The 18263-nt window shown below is 40.0% G+C and overlaps 4 protein-coding genes across 7 annotated transcripts; 3 read left to right on the top strand and 1 right to left on the bottom strand.

Moving 5' to 3' along the window:
• The first annotated feature begins 55 nt into the window (after positions 1-55).
• On the top strand, positions 56-9543 carry agbl2 (AGBL carboxypeptidase 2). Of its 4 annotated transcripts, none has more exons than XM_056386419.1 (23): positions 56-185; positions 520-572; positions 804-933; positions 1268-1441; positions 1532-1639; positions 2047-2197; positions 2306-2561; positions 2741-3142; positions 3323-3465; positions 4238-4397; positions 4737-4863; positions 4950-5050; positions 5234-5346; positions 5455-5533; positions 5739-5831; positions 5959-6036; positions 6139-6237; positions 6443-6521; positions 6769-6921; positions 7030-7060; positions 7173-7390; positions 7488-7629; positions 9407-9543. In XM_056386419.1, the coding sequence occupies exons 2-23, from the start codon at positions 537-539 to the stop codon at positions 9417-9419; spliced, it is 2886 nt and encodes a 961-aa protein (XP_056242394.1). In that variant the 5' UTR covers positions 56-185; positions 520-536; the 3' UTR covers positions 9420-9543. The 4 variants fall into 4 exon arrangements, with proteins under 4 accessions (XP_056242394.1, XP_056242390.1, XP_056242392.1 ...); XM_056386415.1 differs by lacking the exon at positions 9407-9543 and adding an exon at positions 7864-8424; XM_056386417.1 differs by lacking the exon at positions 9407-9543 and adding an exon at positions 7864-8424 and having other exon boundaries at positions 69-185; positions 523-572.
• tmem17 (transmembrane protein 17) lies at positions 8574-10587 on the bottom strand. Its single transcript, XM_056386428.1, has 5 exons — positions 10377-10587; positions 10094-10197; positions 9395-9508; positions 9125-9268; positions 8574-8942 (listed from the first exon to the last, which is right to left on the bottom strand). Exons 1-5 carry the CDS (start codon positions 10489-10491, stop codon positions 8865-8867), a joined length of 555 nt encoding a protein of 184 aa, XP_056242403.1. The 5' UTR covers positions 10492-10587; the 3' UTR covers positions 8574-8864.
• A 129-nt stretch (positions 10588-10716) lies between these two features.
• Positions 10717-13675, top strand: LOC130175835 (E3 ubiquitin/ISG15 ligase TRIM25-like). Its single transcript, XM_056386424.1, has 6 exons — positions 10717-11463; positions 11704-11799; positions 11906-12139; positions 12228-12384; positions 12474-12512; positions 12617-13675. Exons 1-6 carry the CDS (start codon positions 10885-10887, stop codon positions 13135-13137), a joined length of 1626 nt encoding a protein of 541 aa, XP_056242399.1. The 5' UTR covers positions 10717-10884; the 3' UTR covers positions 13138-13675.
• A 774-nt stretch (positions 13676-14449) lies between these two features.
• Positions 14450-18197, top strand: LOC130175834 (E3 ubiquitin-protein ligase TRIM47-like). Its single transcript, XM_056386423.1, has 6 exons — positions 14450-15148; positions 15231-15326; positions 15835-16080; positions 16389-16539; positions 16638-16703; positions 16793-18197. The coding sequence occupies exons 1-6, from the start codon at positions 14552-14554 to the stop codon at positions 17320-17322; spliced, it is 1686 nt and encodes a 561-aa protein (XP_056242398.1). The 5' UTR covers positions 14450-14551; the 3' UTR covers positions 17323-18197.
• Positions 18198-18263: the final 66 nt, after the last annotated feature.

Genomic DNA, 18263 nt, shown 5'->3' with positions numbered 1-18263 from the left:
ACAGCAGGGCATCTCCACGACAACCGTGGTGTTGTTGATACATCCTGTTGCTTGGCAACGTTGCTTACTCGGAGAAAGAGTTCCATTTGTCGTGGCCAACAAATTTGATTTTCGCTCTTTGGTTTAAATACGGGTGCTTTGTTTTTGTTTTCAATGTATGGCAGTGCGATAAAAATGTAAGCGAGGTAAGTGGCTGTCAAACATTTGTCTAAAAAAAAAACGTTGCACACGTTGAGAACAGCGTGGTAGCAGTAGTCAATCGAAGAAGCTAATGCTAATCTTAGCAACAAGAAAAGCCAGTCAGTCATAAATGTAGTAGGGGCACATTAATAAGATGCCGTCCCTCACAAGAAGCGAGAAACCTGGATTTAACTAACTACATTCATGCAAAAAATACCAGAAAGTCCGTGCTGAAGACGGGACACTGTATGAGCTGTTGTTTTCGAGGGATCCAGTTAACCACTATTTGCAGGTATAAGGTATGCCGAAAAAAATGACTCTCTTGCATTTTCCTTTTAGCAGAAAGTCAGCTGAAGATGCCCGTGAGAGATACCTCCCTGAACATCCCACATGTGAGTTTGGTTACTTGTTTTATTGTCTCCCCATGTGAATTCACTTAGAGTATCTTTTCAGACCATATTTGTGCACACAGGCCCAAGTGTTGCATTGTATTGATATAAAAAATTCTCCTATCCAGGTTTTATACAAGTTCCGGTTGATAATAACATAATTTATCTTTGTCTTATCCTGATACAGTTTTGGAAATAAGTATACAACATTGATGACTTAAATTTCCCAATCAGGTAGAGAAAACATCAACCAAGGCTGTCTCTGCTATGAGGAATTGGTGGAATACCTTCCACTTGGACAAATCAGACACCAATAACTCCAACACTGAAGAAGACGAGGAGGAATTAGCAGAAATAAGGCAGAGTAAGCTATTTTCATATAGGCTGCATTTGAACAACATATGCATGTAGATTGTATGTAGTTAACTGTTGTTGAGATGGGACTGTGACAAGTTACAACTGGTTAACACTGGATGAATATGTGGAATCTCATCCCTAATTCTAGATCATTATATATTAAACAAGCTCTTTTGTCAATGAGATAATTAAAGCAATCAGGTGCAGCATAATCCCTTTTTAGCTTGTTCGGTCTAGGTGAGGCAATCAGGCAGAACTGATGAAAAATACATACCCAGAGTGTAGAAGAACAGGAGGATGAAAGAACAGATATTAAAGGTGTGATTCATCTTCCCCCTCAGTGTCCAGAAACCTTAACCAGACTCTGCGGACCAAGCAGTTGCTCATAGATTTTGATGGTGGCAGACCAATTTTGAGTCTCAGGGCACCACTGGAACTGGTTAACTTTCCATCTATCTCCCGTCCCCGTTGGCCCATAGAGTGTGAGGTCATCAGTGACATTATCCATCACATAGGTAATTTTCATATATATTCAAACCTTTTTTGTGACCAGGTGTGTTTCTGATATGACACTGACAATGACACTGAGAGAGTGTGTGTTGTAGAATGGGACCCCCCAGAGCCAGAGCCTTTTTATCAGGCAACAGGACATGAGAGGACACCGATGCCAGTCGGAGAGCAGCGAGGGAAAGTGGTGTACTGCATTGACCATGGTACAACTTTACACACCAAATTCTGTTTGAATTTAAAGGCATCTTACTCCATACATTTGTATATTAGTATTTGTATATTATGAATACAAACCCAACCTAACTCCTTTATGGCTCAAGATGTGGATTTCATATTGGCATCACCATCCCCATATGTAACTGCTGTATAACAATGTACAAGTCTTGCTTTCTTTCTTTTAATATAGACAGTCGTGGGAATTGTGGTAGGCCATTAGGCAGCTTAACTGTCTTTCCTCCGTAGTATTGTTACAGATATCAACAATCGTAATAATTTTCTAGATAAACGTGTTACACCCTGTCACTGCTGTCTGAAAACAACTCAAGTTTATTTTTATTTAATACCCTTGACTTTATAATCACTCTTTTCCTGTTGTTGTCACTCCTTTAAGCCACCAAGCGCCCCTATTTCACCTGTTCTCGTGTCGGAGGGAGCAGGGGGTCCATTAAGAGTGCCACATCATATGACATCAATCAGACAGACTTCACCCTCGAATTTGAATCACGCTTTGAGAGTGGGAACCTTCAGAAAGCCGTGCAAGTGTGAGTCTATTGTTGTTGCAGCATTTCAACCATTCTATTTCCATCCCTGTGATTCTAGGTGAAGTTACTCTCTCTCCCTGTTTCTGCTGATATTTCTTCCCTATTCAGGGGTGTCTATGATTATGAGCTCACCTTGCAAACAGACATGTACACCAGAAAGCACACGCAGTGGTTCTACTTCAGGGTCAGGAACATGAAGGCTGGAGTGACCTACCGCTTCACTATCATCAACTTGATGAAGAGCAGCAGCTTGTATTCTCTGGGTATGAGACCACTCCTCTACTCTGAGAGGGCTGCCAAGGATAAAGGTGTTGGATGGCAACGCATCGGCTCCAACATCAGATACTACCGTAACTGCAATCAGGTATGTGAACCTTCTGACAGGAGTGGGAAAAGTCACCAGTTGTCACTTGTTTTAAAAAGCTAATCAGAGAGAACATTTAGTCATCTTTATGGTTTTGCAGAAAGTTTTACTGCAAGGTAGAACAGCTGGAGAGGCTGCGTAGTAATAAAATGTATTAAGCTGTCTCTGTTTCTATTTAGAATACAAAGGACAACAACAGCGACACCATCACCCTGTTCTCACTCACCTGGACTCTCCAGTTCCCATATGACTCAGACACCTGCTACCTGGCCCACTGCTACCCCTACACCTATTCACACCTGCAGCACTACCTTAAGCATATTTCTTCCAAACCTGCAGTTGCATCATACTGTAAATTACGGGTCCTGTGCCACAGCCTTGCTGGGAATGCTGTGTATGTGGTGACAATAACGTCTCAGGGGGTTGGCAGGGTGGAGGGCAGGAGCAAGAAGGCTGTGGTGGTGACGGCCCGAGTGCACCCTGGAGAAACCAATGGGTCGTGGATGATGGAGGGGTTGTTGGACTTCCTGCTTGGGGACTCGGAAGATGCTCAGCTACTCAGGGACACTTTTGTTTTCAAGGTGAGAGACCTCTAGCTCATAGTCTGTCGTCTGTATTATTATCATGATCATTAGTTCAATATATTTAAATTTAAATGTCTGAATAGTAATTTACAAATTAGACCGTGAATGGACAGAATTTTGAGGTTGTGTTGTAATTCTATATATTGCTATCAAACAGTTTTTTCTAATGTGCTGCAGGTGGTGCCCATGCTGAACCCCGATGGTGTGGTGGTGGGGAATTACCGCTGCTCTCTGGCGGGCAGGGACCTCAACAGAAATTACAAGACATTGCTCAGAGATTCCTTTCCCTGTGTGTGGCACACCCGAAACTTGGTGGAAAGGTAAGGAGACTGAACAAACACAAGGTCATTATTTGAGAGTGGTTTCATATTAAATAACTTGTATTTTTAGTGTTTTCAGTAGTCTTTCCTTTCTTTTTTTCTACATTTATGTAATTTATCTGAACATTCATGTGTATATTTGTCCAGTTAAATTGCACAAATCAGATGTTATATGGCTCTTTTATTAATTAATTTTATATTTACATAGAACAGTGAACAACCAGTTTATGTTGGAGCGATTAACACAGGATCCAATTGAATTAATGAATATTTCTTTTAGCTATTTTTTATATCATACAAGTAGGATTCTACTATTCTTAGCAGTAAAAGTAAATGTGAAAAAAATGGTTGAATTGATAGCTGCAAGATACCAGTTCCAGTAAATTAGTATACCACTATCATTTGGTCGAAAATTGTTGTAACTTCTTTTCTTTGACATACAGGATCTTACATATTTCAGTGGTAAAAACAGAAAGTAAGGCTGAAGACGAGAGGCAGGGATGCAACAAATTTCAGTGACTGCTTATTGAATTGGGTCTTTGAAGTTGCATACAAAGTTCTGTCGAATGCTGCTTTGTGGAACTTTTAACTTTTTCTTCTCGGAACTGTCTTTGAAAATTGAATTTACAAAGCAGCTTCCCAAGCATGGCACATACTATATTTGCATGCTCTATATTTCTCTCTTCTACATTTTGTCTGTTCGGAAAGTTGACCAATCACAATCTATTCTGAACAAAATCCTTTTTGCCCTGTTATGTTCTATTTTCCCCAGGCTGATGGCTGAGACGGATGTAGTTCTTTACTGTGACTTTCATGGCCACAACCGCAAAAACAATGTCTTCATGTACGGTTGTAACAACCAAGGTGATGCTTCTCTAAAGCTTCAGGAGAGAGTCTTCCCACTAATGATGAGCAAGAATGCCAGTAACAAGGTAAAGTCAATGTATTTGAAAACTCTTTTATACCTTCATTTAGTCTGAGTTATATATAGTCCTTGAACATTTTTATTGATTTGTTTGAAGTACAATTAGAATTGCTACATTTATTATTTTTGGCCTGTTATAGTTCTGTTTTATTTAGCTTACAAACTCTTAACGTAGAGGACATCATGCTTATTCAACAGTCACCAATCTGTTGCACACAAATCTACTCTTTACAATATGTCAAACACTTCATATTTACGGCATTTCAGAGGCAGCATCTATTCCTTGGTATTCATTTGTGCCTACTTAGCATTCAGCTACAACATCTTACTGTGCTGTCTTGCTCAGTTCTCCTTCAAGAGCTGTAAATTCAGGGTGCAGAAGAGCAAAGAGGGAACAGGACGAATCGCCATGTGGAAACTTGGCATCAGAAACAGCTATACTATGGAGGCCACCTTTGGAGGCTCCACTCTAGGTAAGTTTAGATTTTCTGTATGTGAGTTTATGTCTGTAAGCTTGCGTGTTTCTTCTTTGATGATGTATCATCTGTTTAACTGTTAGGCGACAGAAGAGGAACACATTTTACTACTGGAGACCTGAAGTCCCTGGGCTTTTATTTTTGTGACACCTTGCTAGACTATTGTGATCCTGATCCAACAAAGGTGAGAGATAAAACCTCATGTTTTTTATAGAAATGTAGACTCCTTCCATCGCTGGAGCACCAAAATATACCTGCATCATACTGGTATTTAAAGCTTGAATTTTGTGACTCTTGACATTTAAAAGTGAGCGTTGTGTTTGTGTAGCTGTTTTTTTTAATGTTCCCTCTGTTGTATTTATTTCAGACCACTTACTGTCTGTCAGAGCTGGCAGCGATGTTGAGAAAGGAAGTCAGAGAGAGGCTGGGCAAAGATCTGGGCACTGACTGTAACTTCACTGTGTCTGACCTGGAAACGAGGTGATTTAGTAATTTATCATTATTATTATTATTTATACTTGGGCAATATGGGATAAGTATGAAATGTGCTCGCACTCAGCTTGAATGCAAATATTTTTGCTTTCACAGCACCAGTGGTTCAAATAGTTCAGATTCAGATGGACTCCCAGTTCATTTACTGAACCAGCCACAAACTCTCCATCCAGAGGTATAGTGACTAACAGAGATCTGTTTTACATATTAATGCCTTATTACCAGTTGTGGCTGGTATTGTTTTCACCTTGTGAGTGTGTGTATGTTATCGCTAGATAGTTTGCAGTTTTCATTGTAAGGTTAATCTCACATCTGGATCAGAATCGATTGTGTATCATGTCTTGTATCAGTTTACCACATACTCTTATTTTCCTCAACAGCAATCTCCAATGAAGAAGAAAAAGAGACGCTTAAGGAGTCATAAAGAGAGGAACAGGCTGCGACCAGAGAGAGTGAAGAACACAGAGCCAAAGGTCTTGCAAAGCAGTATCAAAAATATTGTGAATGGCTACTGACTAAATGGTCCATTAATGAATGCACACTCTTATAAAAATGTATTACTGATGTTAAACAAGACTGAGTAGTGAATGGTCTTTGCAGGAGTGCAGCCTGCCACACGAGAACACAGTTAAAGAGAGCATCCCAGAGAGGATTGGAAGGCACAGGAGAAAATGGCAGGTATGAAGCAGAGAGAGTGAATATGTTTAGGAGACAGAGCCAGCCAGACAAAAAAGTGAGATTTCCTGAGATGTTCCTATTAATATTTCTTTCTTTGTGAAGGTAAATAGTCTGATGAAAAAAGCTGTGATTCCTCCTTCCACCACTCACTCTGGCGAGGTTAGTCAGGTGACACTGTGGCAGGGCTGTGAACCTGTCAAGGTAAAGAGATTGAATTCCCTCATAGTCACCTTATCCCCACCAAACTGTTAGGTCACCGATACTGACACATTATTGGTCAGCCATGAACATGTATTCACGTACTCAACTCAATTTTATTTGATACGAGAAAGTTCTTGTAATGCTTGAAGAAATGGAACAAAATCTGTAATTTGACTTAGATTTTGGGATCTTTTCTGTTCTTTAGGACGACTCTCTGGAAAACATGAGGGCCGCATACCTGCATCGCAGGGCATGTCATCTCACAGCTGGGTCAACTCACACAGGTAACCTTTTTTTTTTGGGAGGTTAGGCTTTTCTAAAAATTGCCCTTATATGCCCATTGTCTAATTCACTAGTATGATTAATTTAGTGCCATATTTTGTAAGGTTAATCATGTTGCCTTATGACTTCTAATTATTTATATTTTAAGTAGATAGTCTCCTGAGGGGAAAGCGATGAATATTTCATCCATCACTGAATAAGGAAAGGTCTTGTGTAGCAGTGAATGGTGTGTTTGGCTTGCTTTCACAGATGACCTGGGGATGGATACAGGACACTGGAGATGTTCGTCTCAGCTACTGCACCTAAGTGCTCTTATTCCACCTTCACCGAATGTCATACATCCCATCCACCAACAGCATCACTACCCCCAACAACCCTTCGTCTCCTATAAAGTCTACAGAGGTTTGTCTGCATCTACAGTACAGCTTCAGATGGAACTGAATTAAAGTTCCATCATCTATCAGTCAACTCGAGCCTTCCCCAAATTGTAACTTTTGTTTACCGTTTCAGGGCATCCATCTTCCCTTAGAACACCCCACAGGTAAACCTGACAGTGAAATGTTACTATTAAATAGATAGTACATAACTAAATGCTGAAGTATGGTCAGATTTACTAAATTAAATTGTATTAATTAAATTAATGTTTGTGGCAGGTCATCCATGTGCTTTAAGATGGTTCCAGACATTATTCCAACAAAGCGCCTGCTGTCAAGTGTCACCAATGACAACTTCAACAGCCGGTATATTTACAGAGACAGAAATTCTTTACGGGTCTCAGAACGTTACTTTGTGCCTGAGGAGTCCTCCACCTCACACGCAGATACAACCAAGAACAAACGGCAGAATGGGGAACGGGAAGATGATCCCTCAGGTTGTTTTTTGATATTCACATTTATTATAAGAATGTACGTTTTTTTTATGTATCACTAACTTCACCTCTTCTCTACCTGATCTTGCCATTTATTCAGTGGGTTTGACCCTGTTGAGATGTATACCGCTTGGAGAGCAGAACCAGAGAGATCTCACCCACGACATCCCCGTGAGAGAAACGAAATCACACAGCAATTTATTTGTGCCTGTGCAAAGGGCCACAGACCAAGGAGGAAAAAGGTTAATTCATTTTTAATCCTCTTGAACACTCTCTAATTATCTCATTCTCTTTCTGTTAAATGCTCAGGTTGCCATTGAAGGTCATTGTTTGGGACATAAGCCCTGGTGTTAAGCATTTATGATCACAACACAATCTTTGTGCAGTGGTGATAAGACGAGCATTAAGCATTTTACCTCATTTTTATGGTCTTTCAAAGGTCTTCTGTGCTCCTTATCCTTTTTCAATTTCCTCAGACTTGGCAAAGAGACTTGTGAAGACAAAAGGCATATGGGTGTTTTACCCCCTGTGTCAAAGCCTTCAGGTATATTGACAATGGAACTTCCTCATCCACACAGTGACACCCTGAGGAGGCTTCAGGCGAAGGGCATCAGGCACCATCACTTTGGTAGAGAAAGCCAAATAAGAATGGATCCACAAGAGGCAATGGTCACAAGACCATCGCAGTCTGCCCCAATGTAGGGAGCAACATTTAGAATCAGGGAACTACAGGTTGATTTTTATTCTCTGTTCTCTGGCCAGTGATGAGAATTTCCATTCATGAGTGAAGAGGATTATATTTTTTGCTAGAATTTCAACAGGTGTGTGAAACAACATATATGCGGGGATAACACTGCTCTGTTACCTTGTTTATACTGACCTCATGACGCAGGTCAAACTTGTGTTGTATGGACAGAAGGAGTTAAGTCAAATCCCAATTAATAATTACTATCCATTGGCAATCTTTGTTTAATGTTTAATTATATGTCCTCTTTAAATGTTGATAAAAATTGATATTAACTATAAAAACTGATATTTTTGCTTACTTTTAATTACAATCCTAATATTTTGTGCTTAGTCTTGATATTGGTAAGCACAAGATTTACTGATGATAAAACTTTTCAGAGCACACCACCAAACAGTCAATGATGCAGTATATAAGCTGCCTAATAAATGATACACAGGCTCTGTGTTATATAGATTTTATTTATTGCAACTCTATAAAAATAACAATGCAATGCAATCCAATACATATACAATCCAATACAATGAAATATAATGTGAATAAAATACAAAAATAAATATGGTCAAACATTTTTCTCCTTAATAATCAGTTGTGGGCAGAAAATAACCCATGTACTGCACTCAATATAAAAAGTGACATATAATTTTTGTTGTTGGCCTCTGTGTCTGGGTGGTGTAAGGTAAGGACATGTCCTGGTGTGTCGAGATGTGGCACGTAAGTTACATTCAGAATTTAGTGAAACTGTCTGAGATGAAACTGGGTTTCTGTGTGTCTGACCATGTCCCGGAGCGCCACAAAACCAGAGAGGGCCTATAACATTCAGGAACAGAAATTTTCAAAGAAAAACATTTAGATTAAATCAGCAATGATCACAAAATAATGAAAGCTTGAAAACATGTATAATATAGCCTACCAAAAATAAGTACATGCATTGGTTTGTTTGGTAATTGTTGAACTACACAAGTCAGTATTTAAGTGGAATGTATACATACCTGTGTTAGTATGAATATAGCGAGAACTATGTGAACACCTCTCTCCAGGGGCTGTATGAGAATGGCTTCATTAAAGAGCTGAAACAGGATCAATGGAAACTGAAGCAGGATGCTCAGGAGCCAAAATCCAGCCAACTCTGGGACCTTCCACAAACACAAGCATGACATGAATTACAATCTCTGCCTTATATTCACTGGAATTAATGTCCTCTTGTTTTGTGTTTGTGTTGTGTCTCTAAATCAACTATATCTTTATACGTGATGCACCACCTTTTCTTGCAGGTTCCCGACATAACCGAGATAAAGTCTAATGGCTTCTATCAGAGTCATCACGATGAGAACAGTCACAAGGATGAACTTGTAGTAGTCTGGCAAGGCAGGATACTGGAAGAAATCACAACAATGGAGTTAAATGAACTGAATTTTAATTAATGTTCTAACCTGTTTCCAGGTCTACTCCTGGCAATATCAATTAATGCCAGTAAAAAATAAATACCTACATCGGCCCATCAGGTATCACTTAATCACTTTGTTGCACACTTAAATATCATAAATATCACAGCTTCTTTTTCTGGTAACTGATACTTTTCTCATGAGTACTACAAAGGTTTGGATTTAAATGTTACTCCCAAAATATATTAGACAATATATTAAGGGTGGTGAAATAATTTGCGTTTGTTGTTCAAACAGAAGTGCACATACAGGTCTATCTGTTCGAGGAGCCAACTAGTAGGATCGACCACAATGGTCATGTACTGTAGTCTGACAATATGAAGTGTGTGTTGAGGGCTAAATCTATCTTGATTTTAGTTGGTGAATGTAATTATTACCATCCTAAATATACCCTAAGTATAATGACGGCGACCCCGATGTTTACGTTTTCACACTGTCCGATTATGTATTTAAAAAAGAAACATTAGCAGTATTTCACATTAACATCCTATGTCACTTTCTCTTGTTGTGCCTTACCTTGAGGTGCAGCATTACAATTTCACTGATCCACCACAAGGGGAAGAACCACATGTTAAAGTACAGAGACATCTGGAGGTGGAGACTTGACAAAACCCGCTTGTCTGATAACAAACAAACCACAAAAAGGCAACATTTTAAGAGTCCAATATCAGCAACAACTAGTGTAAAACTACATTGGAGACAAACACAGCCCAGTACAACCGTCCCTGTCGCTAGTTAGCTGCATTAACATCCGAGCTAATTCGTCCATAACGTTAGCTGTGGATTGGGTTGAACTTACCGTGTGGCAAAAACGTGTCATTTTCCTTTGAAAAAGGCTCAGACCGGCTCTGGTCAAATAACACATTCCGAGAGAAGTCTTCTAAACGTCTTCTGATCGTCTCCGGTAGGTCCATAGTGTCAAATACTCTCTGCTAAAACATAAACATCACCAGAGGAGACACAACACTGCCTCTTCCTCTCTGCAAAGATACCGAACGCTGCCGTCGTCTCCCTGGTTACCAGAGAAATCTCGCGTTCCACTCAAATCTCGGATGTTAATCATCTACTTGTTTCCTCCGTTGCTTCCTTGGTTTCCTACATTGTCTCGTTGCTTTGGTCCCTTAAATACTATAAGTGACTCGACTTCTCACAAACGAATTTTAAAGGGTGACATACGCTGCCTGTACATTTATAAATGTATTCTATAAGCATATGTATTTGGGGCAACATTAACTTCAGGACAATAAGGGAAGGCACTCCTATTTTCGTTTTAGAGAAAACGAAAGTTAGAAAGTGTTGTGGTGAAGATGGCTGAAAGCTGGGCGGCAGGTCCGCTATCATGCTCGATATGCTTGGATGTACTGAAGAGCCCTGTGACCCTTCACTGCGGCCACAGCTACTGTATGGATTGTGTGAATGCCTACTGGGACGAAGAGGACCAAAGTGGTGTTTACAGCTGTCCCCAGTGTAGACACACTTTCAAACCAAGACCTGTGCTCAAAAAGAGCACAGTGCTAGCTGACTTGATGGGGGAAATGTCGGGGCCAGAGAAACCCACACCCCATGTAAAGGATGGAGTCGGTCCAGGGGATGTGGAGTGTGATTTCTGCACTGTGAGGAAGCTGAAAGCTGTCAAGTCTTGCCTGGTGTGTCTGGCCTCCTACTGTGCCACTCACCTGCAGCCTCACTATGAGTCTGCTGCTTTCAAAAGACACAAGCTGGTGGAAGTATATGCTTCCATACAAGAGAGGATCTGCTCTAAGCATGACAAGCTGCTCGAGGTCTACTGTCGCAGTGATGGCCAATGCATTTGTCTGCTTTGTGTGATGGATGACCACAAAGGTCATGACACTCTCTCGGCTGCAGCAGAGAGGAAAGAGAGACAAGTAAGGACATTTATTTTTGGCCCCAGTTTGTGCTTGAAAGTCTTCAGTCAATCATATTCCTGTGAAATTAAATTCAAATATAATTTTACAATTGGTTTAAAGGTTGTTTTCTACTAATGACAGGGAGATTTATACTGTATGGTTTATTACTGTATATCTATATACATATCTGTCAAGTGTAAAATTGTATTGAAAATCGAAGGTGAACAAAGGGGTAAAATGACATGATTTTATTTTCAGAAACAATTTGGAAAGAAAAAACAAAGATACCAGCAGGGGATGCAGGAGAAAGAGAAGCAGCTGCGGGAGCTGAGACAGAAAATGAAAGCACTGAAGGTGAATTGTCTTCCTACTTTTTCTTGGCTTATACGTGATGCATGTGTCCTGTATACATTTCTTTTTACAGTAACTAAGATTATTCTCAATGTCTTTCTACTGTCAGTGTACTGCAGATGCAGCGGCCGATCAGAATGAGAAAGCCTATGCTGAAATTGTGCAGATGGCAGATAAAAGCCGACGTGCGGTGAAGGAGACAATCAGTGTTCAAGAGAAGGCTGCGATGAGCCGAGCGGAGGCACTCATGAATCAGCTGGAGAAGGAGATTTCTGAGCTGAGGATGGGAGAGGATAAACTGAAGCAGCTGTCCCACACGAAGGATCACATTCAGTTCCTGCAGGTACACAGACACAAAACAGATCGATCAGATAGAGTAGTGGTAAGGAAACTACAGTTCATTTTGTGTTTCTGTTTTTAAATGTTTGTAGAGCTGCCAGTCAGTTTTTGACTGTCCAGAACCTGATGTGTCTTCAGACTTCAACATCCACCTGCACACATCTTTTGACTTTGTGACAAAGGCCATTTCTGATTTAAGAGACAAAATGGAGAACATTGCAAAAGCTATTGCAGAAATAACAGTGACAAGTAAGAAAATACCATTATTAAACTCATTTCTGTTTATTTACTGGGATTGATGTTGGTGTGAGATGTTTTTTTTCTATTTTTAATTGAAGATGATCCTGATCCTAAAACAAGACAAGAGTTCCTTCTGTGTAAGTGGTCACTGTATTTTGGCATAAACACATTCTTTCCAATGCACTTCACTAGTCACACTGAATGATAATTTCTTTTAACTATCTTTCTATCTACCTTTCAGATTCCTACCACCTCAGTTTGGATCCCAACACAGCATTTGAAAACTTAATACTTTCTGAGGGAAACAGCAAGATAACCTGGATTAAAAAGGCTCAGCGTCATTCATACCACCCAGACAGATTTACAAAATATGATCAAGTTTTGTGCACTGAAGGTTTATCTGGAGTTTGCTACTGGGAAGTTGAATGGAGGGGGCCCAGGGTTGAGATCGCTGTGTGCTACAAAGGGGCAGAGCTGCAGGAAAGTTGCTTTGGATACACAGATAAGTCCTGGTGCATTTCCCTTTCAAATTCCATTTGCAGTTTTTGGCACAATGGAATCACTACTAGAATATCCGTCCCCTGCTCCTCTACTGTAGGAGTGTATTTGAACCATAAGGCCGGGAGCTTGTCCTTCTACAGTGTGTCTGATTCTGGTCAGATGATGCTCCTTCACAGAATGCAGACCACATTCTCCAAGCCTCTGTACCCTGGGTTCATGGTCTCCAGAGGAGCCTCTGTTAGGATACTCACAACAAAGTAAACAGGCATTGTACTTTGTACAGTGTTAAGCATGTCAAGATCAGTTGTTATTACTGGTTAGCTTACCTCAGTTTGGTTACTTGCAGTGAAATTTCCTGGAGTTGGGGTTTTGTCAGTTCAAATAAATGCATCTGGCAAAATATGTAACTATGTAACTAGTTGCGCTACAAGTAAATAAGTGCATTCGGTTCATGTTAGTTTTTAAATGTTTTGTCACAAGAAAAACAGAGAGAGAGAGGCAGAGAAAGAGAAACAATCCCAGTGTAATATTGGCACATTGTACATTGCATTTCACGGCTGCTATCTCAGAATCTGTTATTCATTATATGGTGTATCAGTGTGCTTTGTTGTTTAACACATTTTTATGCCTCTGTGCTCTGGGCCAGAGGTGTTTTTCTTTGTGAAAGCTGTTCCATGTATGAGAAATTGACATTTATTGACTAAGGAAATACTTAAAAGTATACTGAAACAATATACAATACAGCTCTTGTACATACAGCACTTGAATAATAAATAATCATCAAAGCAACTTTACATTATACTTCTATATTTTTATTTTTTACTGTATGTCCATTTTATTTTATTTTTTATTTCCTCTTTGAAATGTCCCTGTTTTTACTGTCTGCATATTTAAAATGTTACTACACTTTTTAGGTTTTTATGTATTTCATTATATGGAGATGGTAAAGTATATGAATGTGTTTGGATTTCAATACCATGCAATGATATTGATTAGGCTTTAGCGCAAATGCACTGTTGAAAACCTGTCAAGTCAGAATAGGATCAAATATAAGACAAAACATATCAGCTGTTTTAGAGTTATTACTTTACACTAACCTCTAAAAATGGGGAAATTTACTAAGGATATTACACCTGTGAAGTCTATTGTTTTTTTTTCTCCAACATTTTCAACAGTCAACAACAATTTAAAAGATATATATGAGATCTGCATTGGTAGATATTTTAAATGCCATCCCTCTGCTCGTTGCCTCTTCAGTTCTGTCATAAAATGATAAACACAGTACATAACAGAACAAAATATCTCCAGAAATCAGCTGGCAGACATACAGTGGTGTTGCCCTAAATGCTCCCTCTGTCCTCAGACAACAGCGACAGAGACAAAGTTCAGGAATGTAAACTTTCACAGCACCACTGTTTAAACAGGAAAAAAAGAAAGACACTGACACTTTCGACTCATCTCTGAATGTAACAATGAAAAAGAAACGTTGGAGCATTTTTGGAGGTTGTTGAGACAAGCCTGAGGGAGGGTTGACACAGGTTCATTGTTGACTTCCGCACTGACACAGATCAGTCCGTACAGTTACTGTGAGTGCGATACAGAAAACAAACTGCCAACAAGCCACTCCTTCTTCAGAGGAACTGAAGCTAACTCCGTCAGTCTAAGGGGGGAAAACATGGCTTACAATCAAGAGCTGTTCGACTGCTCCATCTGTTTACAGTTACTGGAGGATCCCGTGACGACCGCGTGTGGACACAGTTACTGTATAACATGCATCAATAGCTTCTGGGATAGAAATAACAACAGTGGAGAAACTTACAGCTGTCCTCAGTGCAGGGAGACTTTTTACCCGAGGCCTGTACTGAAGAGGAACACGCTTCTGTCAAACTTGTTGGAGGAAAACAGGAAGACAACCGGGCCAAGTGCTGCTGCTGCTGCTGCTGCTGATGATGGTGACAGCTGCTTTACACCTGGTGATGTTCAGTGTGACGCGTGCACGGGGAGAAAAAGAAAAGCTTTCAAGTTCTGTCGCGTGTGTTTGGCCTCTTACTGTGAGACTCACCTGCAGCCTCACTTCGAGGTGCCGCCGCTTAAGAGACACAGTCTGATTCCGGCCTCAGCCAGGATCAAGGAAAGTATCTGTGGCCGTCACAACAAACTTCTGGAGATTTACTGCCGCACCGATCAGCAGTTCACATGCATGATGTGTGTGATGGATGAACACAAAGACCACGACACTGTGGCAGTTGCAGCAGAAAAGTGTGCTATGGAGGTAATTCAGTTCAGCCCCATGCCGAGATAGATCATTTGCTGCCTTTGCTTCCTATTGTGACTGACGCTTTGTGTTTTAACAGAGACAACTGGAGAGGACCAGGCAGGAAATCACAGACAGAGTGCTGAGTGCAAAGTTGAAGATGGCAGAACTGAGACATGCTGCAGACTCTATAAGAGTGAGTGTCAACCACAAACATAACGGTCCTTTATCACTGTATTCAACAATATATCATTATCAATATTAAATGTTGATAAAAAATAATTAATGTATAGTTTGGATTAACTGCTGTTCTTGTACACAAAGATGTCATAGAAGTAGAGGAAATAGATGTATATTATAGTTATCCCAAATTGTCGAACTACTCCTTTAAAATTGGGCAGATTTGCTTTGTTACACGTTTCTCCAGGTTGAGAGCAGGTCAACTAAAGAATAATTCTTACTTAAATAATTCACATGGGCCTGTAAAAAGCAATGTTTAAAATGTGTTGAAAAATGAATTTACTTCTGTGTATCGGACATATGTATATTTCTCATATATTATACAATATATAAAAAAAACTTTAATTTACACTGTAAACAAAAAAGTTACTCATCATATGTTGCCGTATAATTAATGGAACTGTAAAGTTCCATAGGACTATTGTAAATGTCAGCAGTCATAAAAAGGTGTGTTTCCCTACTAGGATGCTGCATGGGAGGCGTGTGACGACTTTGAGCGGCTGTGTGTGGAGCACATCCGTTTATACGTCCGTTCTGTGGAGAGGAAGCGTTCTGAGATGAGGGAGAAAGTTGGAGGGGCAGAGAAAGCTGGGGTGGACTGGACCAACAGCTGCCTCGGGCAACTGCAGCGAGAGGTGTCCGAGCTGAGGAGGAGAGAGGATAAACTCAACCAGCTCTCACTAACAGAGGATCCCATTCAGTTCCTTCAGGTGATGACACGCTTTGAGGACATCTTCTGTTTTCTTTCATTTAGGCAGTGTATCTCAGTGTATATCAAGAATAACCTTATTCGGACATGTTGTAAGCATCATGTAGTTATAGGGTTAAATGTGGCCACCAGGAGGGATTCCTTCAGATCTGGAGTGACATTACACTAGTTAACTTGTTAACATTTGCATTGTTCATCGCTCTTCTCTTTGATGCATCAGTAAATGCTTCTGCTTGAGCCACTGACTCACTAACCTTCCTCCAGCTGCTCACTAAGATTTACCATTTTGTATGTGTGTTTCTTGTGCAGGGTTTCAAGGCCCTGGGAAACCTGACTGCATCCCCACACTCACATGAAAGACTTGACACACTGACAGAGTTTGTCACTGCACAGAAAGATACACTGAAAAATATGTGCAACAAAGAAAAGAACAGATTACTTTATTCTGAAGAACATCTGTGTAAGTATGACCAGTTTGGATTTCTAAACCTTACGATCATCAGTCTATTCCCTGTAATTTGTTTAAAGAGAATGAGCTGTGTTTTTTCTCTTCATCAGTGTTAAAAATTCCAAGGCTGCAAGAGGAAATAAAATCAAGGACAGAGGTTTTGACCAAATACAAGAGTAAGCGAGATGTTAATTCCCTTTACATAGATATCAGCACGTACATGAGAGTTTCACCAGCTAAATGAGTTTTTGATCTTTCCTTGCAGACTCGGAAGTGGAGGTGGATCCCGACACAGTAGCAGCATTTCTTAGCCTGTCTAAATGTAACAGAGAGATATCGTGGAGTGACAGGGACCAGGCTCATCCTGACCACCATGAAAGATTCACCTACTATCACCAAGCTCTGTGCAAAAAGGGCCTACAGGGCAACCACTACTGGGAGGTGGAGTGGGATGGTGGCATTGTCGAGGTGGCTGTGTCGTACAAAGGGATTAAAAGAAAGGGTTCTGGGCAAGATTGCTGTTTTGGCCACAATCATCTGTCCTGGAAATTAACCTGCTCTCCTTCTGGCTGCACATTTTGGCACGATAATCTTCACAAAGGCCAAATCCCTCCGGCTCGGTCCCGCAGAGTAGGTGTACACCTTGATTATGAAGCAGGAATGCTGGATTTCTTCAGTGTTCACAACTCCGACAGGTTGATGCTGCTGCACCGAAGCCAGACCACCTTCACTGAACCTCTCTATCCTGGCTTTTCTGTTGATTTAGGTGCAACGCTGAAAATATGCAACATCTAATCCGAACCGCATGAGTAAATGTAAACCTCAGGACTTGCTACACTTTTACATTGTCTGCTACATGGTACATGGACAGATCAAAAGTTTTCACAATGTGAGTGAGTGCAACATATATGGCTCATTCGGTGCTGATTGAGAATAAAGATTATGAATCAAAGAGTGGAAAACTTAAATTTCTTTTTTCTCTTAAATGTTGCATAAAAACTGCAACAGAAGAATTTGTTCAGCTGTTTCTGTTCAGTTATTACATTTAAGGTTTGCTCTGGCAATGATAATAAACTCCAGAAGGCACAAATCAAATGAGTATGGGTAATCTTGAAACTTGATCCATTTACACATGCTGAGTCGGACTATTTCAGAAAGCTTTACTGGCTGACAGATACGACCAACTTTATTGAGAAATTTCTCATAAATCTTTTTTTTTTTTTTTTTAAACTGCCAATGAAATACACTCACAGCTACAACAACAGGTCGTTGAACAAATGACATTGAATGGACATTTTCATTTTAATGCTTTGATGATTAAAAACATTTCTTCTGTTCTTTATGCTGTAAAAAGAAATCATTTTCCTGCAAGCCTAAACTCGAACCAGCCGGGATGTATCTTCAAAGATTTATTGTTTGACAAATGCTTGGAACATGGAGGCTGTGCCACTCCATCATTATAATGTCACAGTTCCATTGTTTTGTTGTCTGTTGCACGTTGCAGGAGCACAATGGAAATAAGCATTTGTTTTTTAACCCTTCATGATTTTAACTACCACTGTGTTTATTTTGTATTTTTAATTATCAGAAAAATCAATCAGTCCATCAAGCAAGCAGAATGACTTTGCTTTAGCTTAATATGCTCAAATAAAAAAACGATGCTTTTCTAATGATATGTCTGCTGTTTATTTGATTTAATGTGGTTATTTACATTTTTGTGTTTGATTAGATGTGAA

Source organism: Seriola aureovittata, chromosome 10 (assembly GCF_021018895.1).
Source record: "Seriola aureovittata isolate HTS-2021-v1 ecotype China chromosome 10, ASM2101889v1, whole genome shotgun sequence".
Taxonomy (NCBI): Eukaryota; Metazoa; Chordata; class Actinopteri; order Carangiformes; family Carangidae; genus Seriola; species Seriola aureovittata.
Note: the sequence above shows the minus strand (reverse complement) of the source record. Positions and strands in the feature narration are given on the sequence as shown.

Bases quoted from the DNA above. Each gene is read 5' to 3' on its own strand.
- agbl2 (XM_056386415.1), top strand. From the start codon at position 537: ATGCCCGTGAGAGATACCTCCCTGAACATCCCACAT. The intron at 934-1,267 runs GTAAGCTATTTT...CTTCCCCCTCAG, and splicing joins ATTAGCAGAAATAAGGCAGA to TGTCCAGAAACCTTAACCAG. The intron at 3,143-3,322 runs GTGAGAGACCTC...AATGTGCTGCAG, and splicing joins GGGACACTTTTGTTTTCAAG to GTGGTGCCCATGCTGAACCC.
- tmem17 (XM_056386428.1), bottom strand. From the start codon at position 10,491: ATGGACCTACCGGAGACGATCAGAAGACGTTTAGAAGACTTCTCTCGG. The intron at 9,269-9,394 runs GTGGTGCATCAC...TGTTTGTGGAAG, and splicing joins TCGGGAACCTGCAAGAAAAG to GTCCCAGAGTTGGCTGGATT. The intron at 8,943-9,124 runs GTATGTATACAT...TGAATGTTATAG, and splicing joins CTATATTCATACTAACACAG to GCCCTCTCTGGTTTTGTGGC.
- LOC130175835 (XM_056386424.1), top strand. From the start codon at position 10,885: ATGGCTGAAAGCTGGGCGGCAGGTCCGCTATCATGCTCGATATGCTTG. The intron at 12,140-12,227 runs GTACACAGACAC...AAATGTTTGTAG, and splicing joins ATCACATTCAGTTCCTGCAG to AGCTGCCAGTCAGTTTTTGA. The intron at 12,513-12,616 runs GTAAGTGGTCAC...TCTACCTTTCAG, and splicing joins AAGACAAGAGTTCCTTCTGT to ATTCCTACCACCTCAGTTTG.
- LOC130175834 (XM_056386423.1), top strand. From the start codon at position 14,552: ATGGCTTACAATCAAGAGCTGTTCGACTGCTCCATCTGTTTACAGTTA. The intron at 16,081-16,388 runs GTGATGACACGC...TTTCTTGTGCAG, and splicing joins ATCCCATTCAGTTCCTTCAG to GGTTTCAAGGCCCTGGGAAA. The intron at 16,704-16,792 runs GTAAGCGAGATG...CTTTCCTTGCAG, and splicing joins GGTTTTGACCAAATACAAGA to ACTCGGAAGTGGAGGTGGAT.